Here is a 22612-nt window from a genome sequence, read left to right on the forward strand (position 1 = left end):
CCAGACAAAATCAACTTTGGCTACAGTAACAAGTAACTGTGGTGTAACAGTGAGAACATGCATTGTATTATCTTGACCATTCAGTGGTATCCTACCCAACTGTCATTGAAGGGCCACCTCACATTATGCATACAGACAACACATATAGACATTCAATTTCTTCTGGGACAGTCACTGCTGTCCCAGGTCAGTCTGGGAGAAAAATAACCCAGGAACCCCCAAGTTAAATCACTCCTGCAGTTCACTCTGGAAGACTGAATGTCTGCACAAGAATCCACAGCATAGTCCTCCAGCATCCCAGGGTGCTTTGATCCCTCCACTTAAGGAGACAGTGTGCAGTGGTTCCTCCTAGTTTAGCAGCACCAGCACTGCAAGATCTCTGCTTCTCAAAGGTTCAGCATTTGAACATTTGCCAAAGTAAGGTTTTCTATGAGGAAAACCCCTGGGAGAATTCCTTCATATCATTTGAATGTGTACACATAGTTTGTAGAGCTATGTGACTCTTGTAGGTATTAACAGGACTGTCTGCTTGTTATTCATTTTAAGGGGAAGAATGTCAGCATTAAAATGTGACATGTATTTACTTTCATTCAGGTTTGTTACATCCACACAGAATTGACATTTTTGAGGATTACATATATGGAGCAGGACCTAAAACTGGTGCATTTAGAGTACATAAATTTGGCAGAGGCTCTGTGGAACGCCTGAACTTAGATTTTGATAAAACAAAAAGTGCCTTGATTTTTCATCGCTACAAACAAATAGACTGTGAGTAGGAGTAATTACATTAAACTAGCTCTTATTAAAAAATTATTTATAAGAATAAAGAAAAAAGTGACTTACTGCTGTAAATGTATTATACTTGACTGAATATTTAAAAGAAGAATGGATTTGTTCATATTTTGGTGTATAAAAACTAACTGCAATGTTTCTATGTAACAACATAAATAATATATATTTTCCCTATTTATAACCCCCTACACTTATGATTTGCCTGGTCTTGGGTATCCGCATTAAAAGTGCACCATTAAAAAAAAACAGCAGTCACAACCAGTCAGCTTTTTTTCTTCATAATACCAATGATTCTGGTGGTAAGTGTGTCGTTTTTTAAAATTGTGTTATATAATTACGGTTATTTTTAACTTTCTGATTTCCATATTATGACTTCCCACAGCATCCTGCCAAAATATTTCATATTTATGCAGTGTCTTTCTTCCTTGAACATAACATACGTTACAAAATAATTCCCTCTGAAAAACACTTCAGTTATCACTATAGAGGAAGGCAACAGTTATTTAAGAATGCTACCTTTCAGGAAGCAAAGAATCCTGCATCCAATTGAAATTGCAAGAAAAAGTAAGCAGGCCAGAAGTAATTATCTGAATTAGAATTTGATCAGGACAATAGTATTGATACCTCTTGCTGTAGGTGTGGTGAAGTCTTTTAATTCCCAATCTAGTGTGAGTAGTCATGACTGAATTTAGTGGAATTATTCATTGCTTAAATTTAAGCAAAGGTTTAGCAAACTACATGATTAAAAGCTTAATTCCAGAAGAGGAGGGTTCTTTGGTTTTAAATCTCTAAATGCTGTGCTGAGAAACAAAATTAAAGAGAGTTGTGAAGAAGAGGGAATTCTTCTGCTGGAACTCATTTAACATTAACTTGAACAAATGGACCCATACTATAATACCATAAGTCCCCCCACAACTCCATATGCTTCAGGGGACATCAGATCCAGATCCAAGGTTAACAACTTCGATAGTTTCATAGTTTCTAGGGTCGGAAGGGACCTGAGCAGATCATCTTGTCCGACCCCCTGCCATGGCAGGAAAGAATACTGGGGTCAAATGACCCCAGCAAGATGTGCATCTAACCTCCTCTTAAACACCCCCAGGGTAGAAGCCTGCACCACTTCTCTTTGGAAGTTGGTTCCAGACCCTAGCCGCCATGACCGTGAAGTAGCGCCTCCTGATAGCTAACCTAAACCTACCCTTTGCCAGCTTGTGACCGATATTCCTGGTCACTCCTGGCGGTGCTCGGGGGAACAGTGACTCCCCCAGTGCCTGCTGATCCCCCCTGACTAGTTTATAACAGGCCACAAGATCCCCCCTCAGCCTTCTCTTGTGGAGGCTGAACAGGTTCAGGTCCCATAGCCTCTCCTCATAGGGCCTGCCCTGTAGTCCCCTGATCATGTGAGTGGCCCTCCCCTGGACCCTCTCCATGCTGTCGACATCCCTCTTGAAGTGCGACGCCCAGAACTGGACACAATACTCCAGCTGCGGCCTGACCAGTGCCGCATAGAGGGGGAGGGTCACCTCTTTGGACCTGCTCGAGATGCATCCGTGGATGCATATCAAGGTGCGGTTGGCCTTCCTAACTGCCTCTCCACACTGCCGGCCCAAGTTCATCTTGGAGTCAGTGATGACCTCCAGATCCCTTTCCTCCTCCATGCTGACAAGAAGGGAGTTACCTAACCTGTAGGTCTGATGCCGGTTGTTCCTCCCGAGGTACATCACCATGCACTTGTCTGTGTTGAAACCCATCCTATTCTCGTCCGCCCACCCTTGTAACCTGTCTAGGTCTGATTGTACCCTGTTGCATCCTTCCAGTGTGCCCACATCCCCGTACATCTTAGTGTCATCAGCAAATTTGAACAGAGTGCTTTTTACCCCCTCATCCAAATCACTGATGAAGACGTTGAACAGTGCGGGCCCGAGGACCGAGCCCTGTGGAACCCCACTGCCCACATCCTTCCAGGTTGAGAAGGACCCATCCACCACCACCCTCTGGGTGCAGCCCACCAGCCAGTTGGTGACCCATTTGACTGTGTGGGTGTCTACACCACAGCCCCGCAGTTTCTTAATGAGAACGGGGTGAGAGACAGTGTCAAAAGCCTTCCGGAAGTCCAGGAAGACTATGTCCACTGCTACCCCTGCATCTAAGGATCTGGTGATCTGATCGTAAAAGGCCACCAGGTTGGTCTGACAGGACCTGCCACTGATGAACCTATGTTGATTGCCCGTAAGCATGCAGTCCCCTGCTGGCCCCTCCTGGATGTGTGCCAGCATAATTTTCTCGAACAGCTTGCCTAGGATCGAGGTAAGACTAACCGGCCTATAGTTTCCCAGGTCCTCCTTCCTGCCTTTTTTGAAGATGGGGACCACGTTGGCCCTCTTCCAGTCCTCCGGTACCTCACCAGAGCACCACGAGTGCTCGTAAAGTTGTGCCAGGGGACTTGCAATGACCTCGGCCAGTTCCTTTAGAACTCTAGGGTGGAGATCATCCGGGCTGGCTGACTTGAATACGTCCAACCCCTCCAGAAGCTCCCTAACTAAATCCTCGCTAACCCATGGTCCAGGTGTGCCTCCCCCAGGGCCTGAGGGGGGCCCAGCAGGTTGGTGGCTGTTCTGGTCCCTACTTAGGAAGACAGAGGCAAAGAAATCATTAAACATGTTAGCTTTGCCGTCTGGTGTGACGACCAAGTTTCCCATTGCGTCCTGCAAGGGCCCCACATAACCCGGGACCTTCTTTTTACCCCCTACATATTTAAAAAAAGACTTCTTATTGTCCTTAATCTGGGAAGCTAGTCCCAGTTCCATCTCTGCCTTTGTTTAACTGTAGCTTATGGAATCAAAATGGCAAATCTGTCTCCCATCAAAACCCTAGGAAAGTTTGCATCCGGTTTTCTGGGGGTTATTTTTATTTTAATTCATGGTTTTCACATGCGTATTATTGGGACTAGTTTGTCCTGCATACAGTCTGTTTAACTACTCACCCTGTGTTCATTCAATTGGTTTCAGATGGTCAGTCAATTGGGTTCACCAGGGCTTGCAGAAAATGCAAATTTGTTTCATTTGATTATTACTTTTGTCCCAGAACAAGTGTAATAAAAGAACATAAATATGTATATATTTTTCTCTTTTTTTGACAGCACCTAATCCTTGTTTGGAACTGACATGTGAGTTCCTCTGTTTGCTTAGCCCTTCTGGTGCAACGTGTTCATGTCCAGAAGGAAAATCATTGATTAATGGAACATGCACTGATCCAAGCTTCTTGGGTACGTATTAGATAATGTGTGAAACAGAGGGGAGAAATATAAGAATAAATGGTCAATTTCTGTCATGGCAAAAGACAAATAAACAAGGGTCCAAAACGTGGTGATATTCAATATTTTAGCAATGATCTGGAACAGAATGTAAATAGGGCAGCAACATGTAGAAGTGACAAATCTGTATGCATTAATCCAAATGAAAGCACTACAGAAACATCTATTTGACCAAGCTGAATTAACAGTAGGATGGAAGATGGCATTTTATTCACTGTTGAAAAAGAAAGGCAATAGATTCTTAACTACTCTAAAGCATTGCTGATATCTAAGTGCACCACTGAGAAACAAACCTTGCCTGCCCGGCCCTACACACATCAAATACAGAAAAGAGTCAGTGAAGCCACAGTGAAGATGCCTCCCGACTCCAAATTCCTACTTCTGTCTCTGTCTCATTTCCCTATTTGGTATGCAGAGAGTTTGCCTAAGTGGGTGGGAAGTAGTTCTCAATGCATTCTCAGGCCTACAGAAGGAGTCTAGATATGCCCTAAGTTAACTGTAACCCTCTTTGGAGAATACCTAAAAGACGATCAGAATACATTAGACAGCAGTGGTCAAAAAGCCATAACATATGTAAAAAGTGGCATAGCAAATAAAATTGGAACTGAAATAATAATTAAATAAATATAATTGAAGCCATTATATTCAGTCAAGCTCTTCCAAAGTACTTCTGAGGATAAAACCACAGTATTCAGCCAACTGTGCATATCAGACTAATCCATCTCTTTGTTTAGATAAACATAAAGTATTCAGTGCAGCTACATGAATATCATCCCTTACATTTAGCAAAGCACACTATAGAGTAGACATAGAAAATGAATGCTTAAATAGCATTGTCCCTTGGCTGAATAACTTCTTTGTACTCTGATTTCAATTTATGCTCTAGTTATGGATTTTTCTTTCTGGGCTTTTTATCCATTTGCTTAAGATATTAGCTTTTGCAGAAGCTCTGTAAATTATAAACATAAATTTAACAACTTGGGGTTTCAGCACACAGATAAATGCGTGTCTTTGCAACACTTTGACATGGGTAAAATAGTATGAAAGGTATTGTAAAATTTTTGCTTTCACGGCTCATAGGTCTTCATCTGGCACTTTAGTTAGACTTCAATGTTTAAACATTAGGGCCTGCCAAAGAAATGCTGGCTAGGTTGGAACTGATTTCTATTTTAGCTCCTTGATTGACTTCTGGGACTGTAATTGCTATCAGTCTGACATTCTTGTCTGGCAGTCACTGGGTTGATGCTAAGAATTCCCAAAGAAAAGACAGTAAGAGTATTTTAGGTTGTTGAAAGTGAAATCAGTTGTGAATAACCAGGGGGGAGGTTGTTTGTTTTGTTTTGGAATGATGTGCAAAATAGAGACAAAATAGGAGTGAAATAATAGCCAACTTCTAGGTCTTTGCAGGCAAGTTATTTTATGCATGGATTCTAATTCTATTTCTTTGAGAAGGGCTATACAGTGTAGATAAAGCATCCCAACCTGTACCCATTCAAGTCGTTAAAAGTTATTATCATCTCCATTGTCTTGGAACACTTTTGGTGAAGTGACATTAGTCAATACCTCTGAAACAAAGTTTCCTATCTGGCTGTGCTGTCAAACTCCTGCTAGTACAGCACATTCATCCAGTGTTAATCCAAGAAAGGATTATATGGTAATGATTTTTGTCAGTAGTCTGTCGTAATGTCCTAATCTGAAGTCAATGGCAAGACTCCAGCTGATTTTAGTAATCCCTCAGAGAATAGAATCCAGAAACTTTTGCTCAGAATCAGCAAGAGCTGTGACATATTTTGTAATTGCCTGTCTTCTTTTTGTTGGTGTTCCCTCTTATTGGTTTGTTCACTTTTAGTGGATTGACTGTAACCAAACTGTATGCATGTTGCAATTACAATTATAGTATGATTTATCAATTTTATAAGAAATTACCACTGAACTGAAAAGTTCAGTTTATAGAACTGAAAAGTTTATCACATGACTAGATTACTTATTTACTCGTGGGTAGTCTTAAAATATGTACTGTTAGAAGCTAGGTGTGCTATTTTGTACTTACAATATAATTCTTTCCCATCACTTAATAAGCTTTCCACTTACATGAGCTTAATAGTACATAAAAGTTGAAAAATACATCTCCACAATGTGATTACACTACTATTTAAATATATTATAATTCCAGTCCCAGTACAATGTGGCCACCAGTTTATCATATAACGTTTAGAAATCAATTGACAGGTGTTGTATAAGTAGACAGGAAGGGAATTGCTAATGAGTTTCTGTAATCCAGTAAATTATATAAATGTATGTTCTCCACAGCCAAAATCAAGCCAGTCACCTGTAGCCATCAGCTCCCCTCAAGGGTTTTCTTGAGGAAAATTGAGATTTAAAGTTTTCCTTTTGATAGCACATCCTTTTGGGGCCCTCTGAGTAGGATGAGTCCCTATGGTTTTAGATAAATGATGCTTTTAGAGAAATGAAGCACCTCATGCTAGTGTGCCTTCAGCGGTATAACTAGGGGGCAGGAAATAGAGGTTATCACCCTGGGCACTGACTTGCCAGTTGAGGGGGTGATGACAGACAGACAAAAACGGCCGCTGCCAACAGCCACATGTGCAATTGTGAACCCGAAGTCACCACTTCTGCTTTCTCCCTCGTCACATTCCTACAATGCTGTGTGCTGTGATTTATTTCTTTAGCCCTATGTATGACTAAGGTGAAGCATCCTGTCATGGCTCTACACTATTTGGTGTTAGTTTTTTCTAGATAAGCATCAGCAAACGAGAGGTCCTTCATAACAGGAAAGTATACCTTTCCAATTATTGCATCTCTAAATTTGTCAAAAAAGAAATTCTTGACTCAAATCTCTTTGGGATCCTGCGTACAGCGATTCATTTTTAGCATTGCTACATAAAAATATTACGATACATTGACCTGACTATCTGCTTTTTCTTTATATGAACAATCTGAGGAATTTGGACTGCTGAATACCCTCAATAGATTTATGTAAATATTGAATCCAAATTGCTCATTTTCCTTCATCTCTAATTACTTATCATGCATTAAATCATCCAACTATATGCTTTTACAACTGTACAACCAGCTCCTTTTAGCTATCATTGTTTGAACCATCTGATTAGCATTTTGAGTGTATTTAACATTTCATAATAAAAAATAGTTTATATCCAATTCTTATTTATGATATTCCTAGAGAAATATTCAGCTTACATCTCCTGTATTTCATTATAATTGATGAAGCACAAATCAGTTTCTAATTTATGTATTGACAGCAGAAGCATAGTTTATGCCTACTGTTTTTCAGGATCTAACAGTTCTCAGATGCACAGAGGAACATTTCAGTTTTGAAAAATGAGTATTTACTACATTTGATATTGTGCCGCACAATGAATCAAAAAAGGAGGACATTGATTATACTTTAAACATTTATAGAGACTTATTCTAGAAGACAGCATTGAACAGTGGAATGGACTGTTTAACATTTGGATGAATATTCTCCATTCAAATCTTTATCAACTATATTTTAAAAACAAACACTTGCTTTCTCTAGGCTAGACAAAGATTTTGAGGAGAGCTGCAAAGATCTGGAAATGCAGCTGTTCTTGAACAAAACTGAATTTTTATTTTAATGTGGTATTCCCATCAGTCAGTTATTGTTGGGGTTTTCTTATTTCAAACACAGATTCTAGATAGTTCAACTGTTTTGCTGAGGAGTCTGGGGGGGTCAATCCATATGTGCGTTACACCACATTCTCAAATTCTGTCTCCGGCAAACATTCACTTTGTGTAACCTTTAAGTTGCCTTTCTTATTTTCACCCATCTCCTAAAACAAGTAGAACACTTATGATCAGGGATCCTGGTTTTCTTTGATCAAAAACAAATCTCCAATTTCAGGATTAAAATAAGTAACTCAAAATCCACATTTTCCATGATCAAAATGAAGCACCATTAATGTGTGTGTCTGTATATATATGTGTATGTATATATGTGTGTGTGTGTGTGTGTGTGTGTGTATGTATGTGTTTTTAAGTATATCAAGGGTGTATATCAGGGTCTGGGGGAGCATCTATTCAGCAAGGCCCCCAAGGCAAGGACAAGAAATAATGGGCACAAACTGATTGAAGATTGCTTCAGACTAGACATAAGAAAAAACTTCTTTACAAGTAGAGTACCGGGGTTTGGAACAGACTCCGCGCAGAGGTGGTGCACATCCTGGCCATCTTCAAAAAGAATTTTGAAGACTATCTTGCTGGGGTCATTTGAACTCAACAGTCTTTCCTGCCCAAGCACAGGGAGACTGGACCCAATGATCTGTAAGGTCATATATATATACACACACACACACACCTATTTGTCTATCTATCTGTACATACAACAAAAGCTCTGTTATCCAGCACCCATGGAAAATTCAGGGTACCGGATAACCAAATAAGCCAGTTACCGGAAAGGGGTCTTTGCCTGGTCGAAGTGTCACCCCTCCCACCATGTCCATTGCACCAGGCTTTCACTCCCTCAAATCAGTGTGCTGGGGGACAGGGAGGGGGAGCCCCGTGCAGGCTGCTTGGCCCAAAGTCGGCAAAGTGGGATTCGGTAAAACATGGTGAAATGGGACTTCCAATTTCACTTTTGCTGGTTAATAGAGCATGCTGATAAATAAAGTGCCGGATAACACAACTTTTACTATACAGATATAGATTTAGATATTAGTAGTGTTTCATTTTGATCATGGAAAAATTAGTTACTTTTTTTGGGTTACTTTTTTTAATCTGAAAATTGGGGATATTTTTTTTATGTGAGAAAAGCAGGATCCCTGCTGATGATACTTAGGCTAGGCACAGACATTACACACAAACTGATATAAGAGATTGGAAACTGGTCTAAACCTGTAACAGAACAGAATCTCAGTGCACACAGGTTTAAAAATGTTGTAACTTGTTCTGCGATAGACCTGGATAGATGTAGTATCAGACTGAATTGGTTTAGGTTAGATGGGTCTATTGAACTTCTGTCCCAGATCCCCTCCTGACTCAAGTTAGGTCTCAGCACTCCAGCATCCCAGTCTTCTTCGTGGGTCCCAGTTGACCCCCTTTGCAGGGCAGGAAAACTAGCCTCAGCTGGAGCTTATCTGCTCTGGCTGCGCACAGGGCTGGCCCTACACCTGGGCTGTCACAGAGATGGCAGGAGGACATGGGCTCCCCCACAAGCTGTGCTTGCTTAGGTCTGGGAATGCTCAGGCCAGGCCCATGCAGTGGGGGGCCTGTTCTCCCCCTGACTCCTCTCCCACATTTCCCAGGTTGGCTGACAGTCCCACAGAGCTCTTAGCCCTGGCTCCTGCTGTCTCTGTGACATCCCCCAATGTGTAGGCCCAGGCCATTCACACCCCTCTCCCTACCTGCAACTGCCTCGACCAGCTCAGCTGTCACACAGATAGCAAGAACCAGGTCTGAGAGCCCAATGGGGTTGTCAGCCAAGCCGGGCAGTGTGAGCAGGAGGAAGTGGGGGGAAAACCAGCACAACAGAGAGCCACTGCTACCTTCCACCCCACACACACACACACTGTGCTGCCTGGCTTAGCTGACAACCCCATGTGTCTCTCAGTTCCAGCTCCTGCCTGCCTGTGTCAGCAAAACTGGGCAGTGGCTGTGGGAAGGGGCAGGGGGGAGTGGAGGCCCCCTGCCCTGTGGGTCTGGCCCCAGCCCCTACCAGACCTATGCAAGTAGAGCTGGGGAGCCACCCAGCCATGCTGCTAACAGTCAGTGCCTGGGGACGTGAGTGGGGTGGGGGTAGAGTCCACACTGTAAGGCATGGGGTGCACCCTGCCTTCTGACCTCAGCCAGTACAGACATCTGCAAGCACCCCCACCCCTCACCAAAGGGTGACCATGTATTCCCTTTGCTCCTGATCCAATTTATACAGCTTAGAGAAACCTGCCTATGGCTTTTTAAGTGTATGTACCTAGCCATAAGAAGTGTCTTTCTATTTGAAATAAACTATTGGTTTGGGAAGTGTGCACTATATTTATAAAGGGAAGTATACTTTTTGTTTTTGTTTGCCTCACAAATGAAAGGAAGACCCAGGGAATTCCAGGCCAATCAGTTTGACCTCAATCCCTTTTAAAATCCTGGAGAAAATGATCACAGAATCCATCACTGACAGGCTAATAGAAGGCAGTATTCTGAAGGATAGCCAACATGGCTTCATTATGGGCAGGTCATGCCAGACCAACCTCATTTCTTTCTACGATCAGATAACTCGCTACCTGGATAGGGGAAATGAGGTTGATGCCATATACTTGGGATTTCAAAAAGACCATTAGACTGGTCTCCCATGATGTCCTCATGGTTAAATTGGGAAAATGCAGCCTCAACTACTTTAAGGTCTAGTGGCTAGCTAACTAGCTCTATGCTAGGACCCAGAGAGTACTGATTGATGGACATGAGTCATCATGGTGGGAGGTGACCAGTGGCATCCCGCAGGGCTCAGACCAGTGTTTTTCAACATGTTCATCAATTATTTGGATTCAGGTATTAAAAGCAAACTGGCAAAGTTTGCTGACAATACCAAACTTTGGGGAAGCGTGGTCATGCTTCAAAACAGGCTGGCAAAACAGGCCAACCTAGACAGGCTTGCGAGGTGGGCAGGCCTCAATCTGATGTCATTTAATACAGAGAAATGTAAAGTGCTCCATCTGGGGAGAAATAATTGACAACTCACGTACAGGTTCAGCAGTGCTACACTTGCCAGCACCACAACTTAATGAAACCTGGGTGTCGTGATGGACAACAATATGCACATGAGTCACCAGTGTGACACCATATCTGGCAAAGCTAATCAAACACTGGCATGCATCTACAAGGCATCTTGAGCAAGGCTAAGGATGTCATCCTCCTGCTCTACTCAGCCTTGGTGAGACCACAGCTGGAGTACTGCATCCAGTTGTGGGCACTATACTTCAAGAAAGATGTGAAGAAGCTCGAGATAGTCCAAAGAAAGGCCACACACATGATTAGAGGCCTAGAAACCAGGTCATAAGAGGAGAGGCTGAAAGACTTGGGACTGTACAGGTTGGAGAAGAGAAGACTCAGAGGGAACTTGATGGCAGTTTTTAAGTATATCAAGGGTGTATATCAGGGCCTGGGGGAGCATCTATTCACCAAGGCCCCCAAGGCAAGGACAAGAAATAATGGGCACAAACTGATTGAAGATTGCTTCAGACTAGACATAAGAAAAAACTTCTTTACAAGTAGAGTACCGGGGTTTGGAACAGACTCCGCGCAGAGGTGGTGCACATCCTGGCCATCTTCAAAAAGAATTTTGAAGACTATCTTGCTGGGGTCATTTGAACCCAACAGTCTTTCCTGCCCAAGCACAGGGAGACTGCACCCAATGATCTGTAAGGTCTCTTCTAGGCCCTAACATCTATGAAACTAAGAAACTTTTCATCCATTTTAACCTTCCTTTTTCACTTTGGACTAAAAAATACATTTTAATTTTTCCCTAGAACTACTCACCTTCCATATCCCTCTTTAATATTCCAGAGAGGATGGAAACCCACCATATTAAATAAAGAATAATTATAAATGGAATTATTGATGGCCTTCAAAGGGAAGGTTTTTCTTACAGCTAGCAGACAGGTTCTGATATTTTCATACAATGCTATGCTAGGACCCAGAGAGTACTGATTGATGGACATGAGTGAGCTGACATTTATAGAATAGAAAACTCCCTTCTTGAGAGCACGGAGGCAGAAAGGGATCTTGGAGTCATTATTGACTTCAAGATGAACATGGGCTGACAATGTGAGGTCACAGTTGGCAGGGCTAACCAGACCTTGTCGTGCATCCACAGATGCATCTCAACTAGAGCCAGTGAGGTGATCCTCCTCCTCTATGCAACGCTGATCAGGCCACAGCTGAAGTACTGCATCCAGTTCTGTGCACCCTGTTTCAGGAGGAATGTGGACAAAATTGAAAGGGTCCAGAGGAGGGCCACCCGCATGATCCAGGGACTACAGGGCAGACCCTACATAAAAAGACTGTGGGACCTAAACCTGTTCAGCCTTCACAAGAGAAGGCTGAGGGGGGACCTGGTGACTGTCTATAAACTCACTATGGGGGGCCAGAAGGGTTTAAGGGAGACATTGTTTCCCCTAGCACCCCCTGGCATGACAAGGAACAATGGACACAAGTTATTAGAGAGTAGATTTAGATTAGACATCTGCAAGAACTACTTCACAGTCAGGGCGGCTAGGAGCTGGAACCAACTTCCTAGGGAAGTGGTGCTGGCTCCTACCCTGGGGATCTTTAAGAAGAGGCTTGATGACTACCTGGCTGGACTCATTTGAGTCCAGTCTTTTCTCCCGCCCAGGCGGGGGGTTGGACTTGAAGATCTACAAGGTCCCTTCCGACCCGACTTCTATGATTCTATGATACAAGTAAGAAAAATAGAAAAATCACTCAGTCCTAATATAACATTAATCTCTTGAGTAATCTTCTTTGCTAGATTCACTCAGTGGTAAAGCAACAAAAAGTATATTCCTTTGCAAATTAAGCAAAATACCTGTGCTGAAATAAATTACTTTTTTCTCAGGGAAAGAAGTAGGCTTCTTCTCCCAAAGAGTGTAGTTCCTTAAGTTGTTGCCCTGGACAATTATACACTCATTTATTGTCTCACCCCAGGACACGAGCACAGAGCAATGTGTCTCCTAAAGAAAAATGCTTAGCAAAGAGGAAAATTTGTTCCAGCCAAGAAAGGAATGTAGTATAGATTTTCTAAAGAGGTGAGAGGAAAAATGACTAATCACCAAATAAAGCCAAAAGTGTCTAAAAAGTACAGAAAGCATTGCATGATTGCCTCGTTTAGTGCTGCCTTCATGGAAGGTCAACTTTCTTACCCTTGAACAAGGGAAACTGTCAAGGATCACAAAAAGAAATGTCTTGCTGGCTTAAGCAAATATATTACAAATACATCTCCTTATTAAAAAAAGGAGAATGCAGCCAGATACGGAGAAAGAATAATTGAAATATATGCAAGTCTTTTCTTCCAAGTCAAAGTAGAGAGGACCATGCCATTCCATTCTTCCTTTAGGAAAAATTATACTTATGCAGGAAATTCAGGACAAGCAGGAGAATAAAATACCAAACTGCAAAATACTATAAAATTAAAATTTTATCTTCCATTTCAAAATTTGATGTGACACAGGCTTAATTAGAGAAGTATATTTTGAATTCTTCCCAATAGAATGTTTCCCCTGGGAAGTTAAAAAACATATGTAAGTAAAGCAGAGGAATAACAGAGGTGCTTCCGTCCCCAGGGCTCTTTGGTGCACAAGTCAGCAACAGCTGAACCAGCTCGCCAGCTGGCCAGCTATAGCATGGCCAGCTACTCCAGTAGCTATTTCCACCTTCCACCCTCCAAGGCAGTACCCAGCATTGCTGTCTCCCTAGCCTCTCTTCAGTTGTATTACAGAGGTGAAAAGCATTTACCTTGGGAGTTTGGCTGACACAGCTATCATCCTTTGAAATATGTTGTGACCAAAATTTGATCTGCACAAGATGCTTTGTTCCAGTAGTCTGGTCTTATGAAATTAAGACCAGAAAAACCATACTTGTCTGCATTTAGTGTGCAAAGGGAGACTGACAATTTGTGATTTTGATACATGATTGGTACCTTGGTACCTGGATAGATAATCATGAAATCACTCCCTGTTATCATTTGTGGTAGCTATTAAAGAAATGCATAACCAGAAAGCAAATAGAAAGTAAAGAAAGAGAGCCTAGGACCCTAATTAACAATGTATCTCATCCCTGGCCACATTCTTTACTAGTGTAGTTACTTCAACTAATTTCTTCTTATTACTAATGGCAAAAATAGCAAAATAAAATTCAGATATAATCTGTATAGTTCCCTTGATGGGAAGGCCTTCCCAAACTAGAGATGGCCTTGCTGCCTACTTGATAATTTTAAGCTATGTTGGGCTTGCGTTTGCACTACAGAGATCAGAACTGTCTAAACTGGATGTTGGTAGAGGAATCTTGACTAACTAATCTACAGTATGAACTAACTAATCTAAGCAATTCTACAAGTATTTTAATCATGGTGTGTTGAAAAAGGTTTCATATAGGATTGCAGCCTTCCGCCTTGGCTATATCCTTATTAAAGAATCATATTTTCAAACAGCACACACTCTGGAATTATGATTATGTGATAATTATGGTTGTAGCATAATCGAATTGGCTTGAAAAACATGTTTTGTTATAATGTAACTACTAGATGAGCAAATGTAATTACCTGAAAGGCTATGGTACAATTAAGGGAGACATGGCCCCCAACAGACCTGGTATTTGAGAGGGAGAACAAAGGTAGTACATGGAGAAATAATTAGCCATGTTAGTTTGAAGTCAGGCAGAAGGCAGGGTGGAGATGCACCCCATAGATTAACTGACTCAGAGATGCAGAAGTTTTTGTGAGTAAGATCTGATTCTGTAAAAGTACATTTGGCTCAGCCTTGCCACCCCACTCCCACAACATACACGTTTCTGTTCTGGTTAATGCAACAAAGAATTCCTGAAGATTTCAGTAACCTGCATTTTTTTTCCCATTAAACTACAGATGACACATGTAAACTGATGTGTGAAAATGGAGGAAGATGCATTATCAATGAGAAAGGTGATCCAAGATGTCACTGCTGGCCAAGTTATTCAGGAGAAAGATGTGAAACCAACCATTGTTATAATTACTGTCAAAATGGAGGAACCTGTGTAGCCTCTGTTCTTGGTAAATATATTTTTGCAGCTTTTGTGCTTTAGGTTTGCATGTATTTGTATGTGACTAAATGTGAGTTAGTAGATATACAGGACTGTACAAAATATAAGATTATAAATTAAATAGGTATGTATATCAAAGTCAAAGTTCTGCTTGAGCCTTATGGCCTATAGCATGGGTAAGGCAATCCATTTTCTTTAGCCGAGAGCATGCAGAAAAATGCTAATATCACCTCAAATACGCACATTAACTTTGAACTAAATAGTGCTTTTCATTCAAGTGTTTAAATGTTTTCCTAGTAATATAGTTTGACTTACAGAAAAGAGAGTTACAGAAACTGATGCCTGGAAGAGACTGAAGCTAGATTTTCAAGGGGAACATTAATGCCACAGGCAAAAATGTAGGCATCATATTCATTCATACAACATTCACCTGACCCACTGAATACCTGAATTTCCTTGACACCAAACTGTCTAATAGTCAGGGATCCTGTTTTTCTCTTATTAAAAACAAAAATCCCCAATTTTCAGTTTACCGCCCCCCCAAATCCACATTCTTCTGAGAATAAAATGAAACACCACTATATATAGTGGTGTTTCATTTTGATCACAAAAAATGTGGATTTTGAGTTACTTTTTAATCTGAAAATTGGGGATTTTTTTTTTTTATCAGAGAAAACCAGGATCCCTGCTAATCATAAAGACAACTAGGTGCCTAAATTTCTCTAGCTAGCCATACATATAGCTGTTCACATCCTGGTAGTGCTGAGGTACATACACTGTAACAGAAAGGTAACCTATTGACATTGACAGAACAAGCATTCTTCCTGCCTAATTTGCACATGTAGGAAGTAGAAAATGGGGGTAGAAATTTCTCCATTCTTCTCTACTTAACGGGGATTTTAACTTACCTCTCACATGACACCAAGGGAATCTCCTAACCATCATAGCAGAGGGCACGTGGAGGCTGAATTGCCCATGTCTGTTTTGTTAAAGCCCTTTCACTTTGCATAGAATAATTTAAATATTAATTGTATTGGAAAGAAGGGGAATTACTATAATTCTTGGTATTTATACTGTATAGTTGCATAGTTTGACGTTCACCAGAAAAAGAGGAGAATTTGGTTGCATTCTCTGCTCTAATACAAAACAGAACATGTAAAAGGGGTTTGAACCCAAGTCTCTCATCTCCCAAGTGAACACACAACTATTATGCACAGGGTGTGGGTATGCACCATTTTCTCTTCCTCTGACAGGATTGTGAGTGGACTGTTTTCCCCACCCCCACCATTTTTTAGAAGAACATAGGCTTTAACACCAAGAGATGGTTCGTGGTGCTGAACTGAGATAAGTACCTTTCTGTAGCATTGAGTTATGCACCTACACCTTTCCCCTCTTCTCTACATTTCCTGTTGTATAGATGAAGTAGTTCCTCAGTCAGAATGCTGATAGCTGACAGTCCCATTCATACTTGCTTCATTCTTCTTGTCTGATACAAAAGGGCACCTTGTGTAATCCAAGTTGTAAATTCATCTGGATGGTAGGGCACACACTGCCCTTTATGAATCTAGCCTTAAGTATGGTGTACAGAGTCTCACATGACCCTGGGACAGAAGTGACACATAAACCAGCTTAAGTGATCAGAAACTGATTTAAACCTGTAACAAAACAGAAGTTAAGTGCACATAAACTGGCTTCAAAATGGCCAAACCTGTTTTAAGATAAACCTCAATGGATATAGTATCTGGCTTAACTGACTGAGGTTAAGCTGTTCTATGGGACTTCTGTCCCAGATCCCCTCCCAATTCAGGTCACAGTCCCCCAGTATCCCAGGAGCTTTTGCAAGCCAGAATACTGGCCTTAACCAGTGCTCTTCTCTTCTGGCCAGCTAGGCTAGCCCCACCCCAGGCTGTAACAGAGCAGGGCAGCGGGGAGGGGGAGACAGGGGAAAGGAGACCCCTGCCTGGATTCTGCCCAGCTTGGTGTGGGGGGCTGTGCCGTGAGAGCCACCCCACCTCCCTGGGGCAAGACTGGCTGGCTGCACAGCGCTGTCCCCCTGTGAGTCTCTGCCTCTAACCCTTGGACAGTGGGGTGGCACCATGGAGCCACCCTCTGGAGGCCAGCACCAGCAGCAGCATCAGGATGCCCAGGTGCCTCAGGAGTTTTGTGCTGGGTGGTGGGACTTGATCCTTCTTTCTATGGACCTGGCCCAGCCAGGCAAGCACAGGCAGAACCTGTCACCCTGGGCTGGACCCGGCCCCCATCAGTTGGGAAGTCCCCAGCTCAGAAGGCCAAGGCCAGGGTGGGGTGGCTTCATTTCCTCTGCCTCCCTGGGTATCAGTGTCCCCCTGGCCTATGCATGCTGAGAAGGAATCACCATCTCTCAGCTGGGTGGACCGGGGCTCAGAGGCTGGCACTGGGAGTGGGGACTTCTTTTCCCCTCTCTCCTGCAATCAGTTATTTGTGCCATCCTGGCCTGGCTGTAGGGGTGTGGGTGGGTAATTACCCTTCCCCCACCCCCAGCAGCTGGGCAGACTAGGGCTTCAGGGGATCCCAGTCTGGCCTAGGAAACGCCCCTGGAGTCCTGGGACTCCCCCCATGTTGGCAGACATCTGTCTCAGGGCCAACCAGGATGGGGAGCTCTTTTCCCCTGCATGGGAGAGCAGTGGGTTGGAGGCATCAGGCATGGCCTGGCAATGGCTGGCAGCCTAGGAGGCTGCTATATGCTCCCCCCAGATTTTGGTGCAGGCAAGTTTTCTCATCTCAGAAGTAAACATCTTTTCTGTTTATTATCTGTTCAATCTATCCAGCTTAGAGAAACCTATGAAGACTGAATTGATTCTGTCCTGGGCTTTTTGACTCTCTATACTTAGCCACTAAGACAAAGTGCCGTACATCAAGCACAGAAAACTGAATCCTGAGTCAACTCTAACGACTATTAGACAGTGGCATTTCTTTAATAGTGATGAAATTTTAACTACTGGAGAATAGGAAATATTTGTTCTTGAAACTCATAGCTCATGAAGTTACATATCTAAAAGACAAGCTCATATTAGCATCATTTTAGTGATGTCAGTTTGTTTTTAATCAGGGCATAGAGGTGAGAGAGAGAAAGATGTAATTAAATGTCAGGTCACAAGTTTTATATCAACTGGTGCAAACACTTACTTGCTGCTACTGCCTTTCATATAGAAGTATTTGGGTTACTAGGTGCTCACAGGTAGACTCCCTTCAGCCTATTGCTAGGAATCATTTCATGTCTGAATCCTTTCATTCCCCTATCCTCTGTGAAGGGAGGAAAGGATTCCAACAAGGACCTACATTTCCAAATACTTCTGAAAAAGATGAACAGCTCAACAAGTGAGAGAGATATAAGTTGTTATCATTCTCATCAGTTTACTGCTCTTTACCTTCTTTAAATTGGAGAACTTAATCCACGTATTTTCCAAAGCCTGTTCACACAGGAATTCACATCTACATCAAAACACCTTTACCCTAGTACAAGGTTATAAAGCAGGGGCAGGCAATTATTTTGGGTGGAGGGCTGCTTACTGAGTTTTGGCAAGCCACTGAGGGCTGCAACGCAGGCAGCCAGTGGCAGATAAATATTAATTTTCTAAGTTTTGGAGAGGTCCCACAGGCCAGACAGAATGGCCTGATGTGCCACATCTTGCCCATCTGTTATAAAGAGAACCTATACGTGATGGTGAAAGATACTCGCAGGGTTTGGAAATGCCAGGGGCACCCCAAGCGCTCCTGAAGAAGAGTGCAGGAACACCCACATCCCAGAAAACTTACCTCCTAGGCAGGCTGGGACAGAGAGAGCGCCACATGAGCTGGCATTTCGCCAGCTCTTCAAGTGGCTGTCCCTCAGCCTGGGAGGTGGTCAGCTGATAACATCATCTGGGCCTGTTGCCGCGGGAGATTTAAAAACACCGCCAGAAGCCAGGCAGGAGGGAAGGCCAGCTGGGAGAATGCCAGGCACACCAAGACATGGTGCGCTGGTGGGGGCAGACTGAATGACTCTGCCCCGCAGGAGAGAAGCAAGAAGAGGAGCTGGAATCTGGTCGAGAACTTGAAAAGCCTGGTCCCAAGTCATTAGAGGCTCTAGGATAGCAATGCTCCCTAAGAGAATTGACTGGATTCATAGATATATCCCCTCCCCACCCCCATCCCCGGCCCTGAAGCCAGCACTTCAGGCCTCATGGTCATCCTAGGAACCAGGGCAGTCAGGCTGATTGCCCAAGACTGTACATACATCTGAGGTGGATGCCCCTCAGGGCGACACATGAGCCATAACCTTGAGTCAGGGAGATGGCATGAAGATCACCAGCTGGCTAGTGGATGGGGTATAGGGGAGGTGGAGCCCTGCAAAAAACCATGGTGACCCTGTGAGTAACCTTATCTCTGGGTCTGGGGGGAAGGAACACCTCTGAACCCCCTCTTCTGCACAGTTCCATCAAGTCATGGCAGGCAAGTTGGGGATCCAGACCACAGAGCGGGAACATACAGTGCCAACTGGGGGTGCCACACTATACCGTTAAGCAGCAGGCTGTAAGGATCTACTTCCTAGAAATAAAACTGTTTCATTTGGGCCTTTTTTGGATGTAGGTTCACATAAGCAAATATATCAAGGGAAAAAAAAAATTCTCCTCAATAATCTGATATCATGATAAAGTGTGTCTGCACATGAAAATAAATTTCCAATAAAAGTTTGCATATAAATTGTGTTTCCTTTTACTACCAAATAATACTAATGTGATAACCAATTAAGTAAATTGCAGTGTATTATTCATTTTTTAAACATGATTTTATTAAATTTTTGCTGGGTATTATAAGTTGTAGAACCTCATTATCTGCACACAAATGTTAATTTGTTAAACAAATCCCAGTGGCAATTCATGGATTTATTCATTGTTGGTTTACTTACAGTTAAGCCTTTTGGCAAATTCCTATGTGGACATTATATAACTAGAGTTTGGGGCAGCTTTAATTAAAATTTATAAGTTTATGACAGTTGTATTGAACTACAATAATTGAACAAAAGAAAATGTCATCAGTTAATTAAAAGCACACATCTGAGACATGTAATTAAAAGTTTTGATATAGTAATGAACATTCTCCAGCAAACCAAATTAATAGGAACTCTAAAAAAAACCCAGTAAAAATATAAGAAAAATACACATCAAAATAGGAAAGAAAATAATACAGCAATAATTGAATTTGTTAAAAACATTAAAAAGTTTAAGGTAATTAATAACATCAGATAAACCTGTATTTCTAGTATGTTTGCAGCAATCATAATATATGGTTAGTCAGTCAGAAATAAACAGAAAATCACATTGGCATGTTTTTCTGCCACAGGTAAAGAACAATCGATAAAGTATTTCAAGCTGTTTCCGAAAATGTTAAAAATGTTATCTAAAGTATAGGTCAAATAGACTCAGACTTGCTCCATGATCTGCCTTTTCAAAGCAATGAATATAACTTCTAGGTTCACAAGACACATCTTCAGCCCTCAATAAAGGGCCCCTTTGCCCTGCTAATTTGGTACAAAGAATAGCAATCTTCCCCAGAGAGTGAAGCTCCAAAATGGGATAATGTCTGTCTGGCACTGAACTAATAAAGCTGACTAAACCATTACCTGTGGCCACACAGGGTTTGTGGAATCGGGGGTCTGAGTTGAAGTATAGCTGGAGTCTCAGGCTGCTGTGTATTCTAAAAATTAGTCCGCTAATACCTTTCTCCTGTGCTGGTGGCTTGGTAAACTTAAGCAGGACTCTTCATCCTTATGAATTATTGAGGACCCATAAATTACTGATTTTTTTATCCATCAATATTACCTGTCTTTGAGTAAAGACTGGGTATGTCTAGATGAGTGCAGCTGTGCAGCATGTAGCACCGTAAACACGTCCGCAGCACCGCATGCCTCACAGTCAGATGTTCTCCATGCTGCAAGGGTGCACTGCCAGTGTGTGTGCTGCTCTATTTTTTTCCCATGGTTTTTTGTTGTAGAAAAAATCATATCCAGGGGTCAAAAAGCAGGAAAAAACCCCCAGAGCAGCACAAACATGGGCACCACATGCAGCTGAAAAATGGAGTCATACTCCAGCTGCCAGTCAAGCTCCGCCCAGCAGGATTGCCACAGCTACAGCACTAGCCTCCCCTACCGCCCCGGGTTAACTTGCCACACCCCAAAGTGCACATGGCACGGGCGTTCCCTGGGCGCAAGTAGCTGTGGTGCAAGGTGTGCTGCTGCTATTTGTCCCTGGGGAACCAAACATCTGCACTCATCTGGACATGGCCACTATGTACAAAGACAGCTCTTAAACATATATAGCTCTTAAAACACAGCACAGTATTTTCAGTCCTTTCATTACAGGAAGCCTTATTCCATACAACACAATATTGAATACTGAATATTTTTATTTATTCTAGCTGTTCCCATAGTCTGAGACAGCACATTTAAAAGTCTACTCTTAGATTATTCTTTCATCTTTCCTCTTTTCATATGTACCTATCTACCATGTCTAAATTCTGAAAAAGCAATCTTCTAGATAGTGAAGGAACAGAGTCCTGACGTGTTTTCACATGCATTTTGCAAACAAACCAGACATCTTATTTGCTTTTATATAGCAGTATATACCTATAAACTAGGAACAACTAAAATCTCTATGCAAACAATATTTTAAGATTTTTATTTCAACCCTGCACAATTACAGATTCATTATCATTCCAAGAACAGAGAAAGTTTCAGTTTGTCTGAGCTCCACATGCTTAATTTTCTCAGTATTTTGTTCCAAATCCGTTACCAAGTGACAACCAGAAGTGCCTCCAGAATTATCTCTGTTCCACCTACCCCAAATGTGGGGGTTTGGGGGTTTTTTTTGTTTTGATTTTTTTTACAAAATCAACACAAAATGTAGTTTGTGCAGCCAAAAAATATACTAAACAAAACATGAAAACTGTCATGAAAACATCCAGGATTCTCTGTGCTTTAATCTTTTCACATTTAATTATTACAAGAATGACATAACATAACAGAGCTAGGTCTCAGGATGAACATCTACATGTGCACTTCACTGGAGGGCTGACTAACTAGCCCTACTGTAAAGCATCACTGTCTACATGTGTGCCTGTATTAGTGTGCAAAAAACTAATTAACTCTGATATAGGGTAGAGACTCTGATATAGGATAGGACTTCTCTGGGACAAGTACTGTCCTGCAGTGGAGTGGTTATGTGTGCTAAAACACATAAGATGGTAACCAGGGCTGGCAGGGGCATGAGGGTGCTGCAATATGGGGGTTGCCTGCCAGCTAGCCCTGCACTGTAGTGTCCTCATGCCCCAGCCAGCCCCTCTGCTTGAATAACTAGGGCAGAGCAGCCCCAGGCTGGCACCTGACTCCCCAACCCTCTGCCAACCACAGCTGCTCTATCCTGGCTGAATATTTTGTGGCCCTGGATGCACATGTATACTCTCCACCCAGGAGCAATAAACTCTAGTGCAAACTGTGCCCAAGTTTATTGTTACGTGTTAATTGCATGTGTAGATGGACCCAGGGACTATAGGTTTCCAAATACATTGTGCAAAATATAACTTTTCAGTTATTAAGGATAAACATTGTTTTCCTTTTAAAACACAATAATTACAATAGTAAGGGCCCCTCTACACATGCAGATAAAGTCACAATGGGATTTAATGTATGTTCCACACAATTGTGCCTCCTGCCAT

At 42.3% G+C, this 22612-nt stretch overlaps 1 protein-coding gene across 1 annotated transcript in view; it reads left to right on the forward strand.

The window, feature by feature from the left end:
• Positions 1-22612, forward strand: part of LRP1B (LDL receptor related protein 1B) — a 1602836-nt gene that overhangs the window by 1519658 nt on the left and 60566 nt on the right. The window contains exons 81-83 of the mRNA XM_090045827.1: positions 595-768; positions 3932-4057; positions 14727-14891. Of these exons, the coding sequence (XP_089901953.1) occupies positions 595-768; positions 3932-4057; positions 14727-14891 (465 nt within the window). The remainder of the gene's footprint in view (positions 1-594; positions 769-3931; positions 4058-14726; positions 14892-22612) is intronic.

The sequence above is a fragment of the Crocodylus siamensis genome, chromosome 4, assembly GCF_052110815.1.
Source record: "Crocodylus siamensis isolate JL-2025a chromosome 4, ASM5211081v1, whole genome shotgun sequence".
NCBI lineage: Eukaryota > Metazoa > Chordata > Crocodylia > Crocodylidae > Crocodylus > Crocodylus siamensis.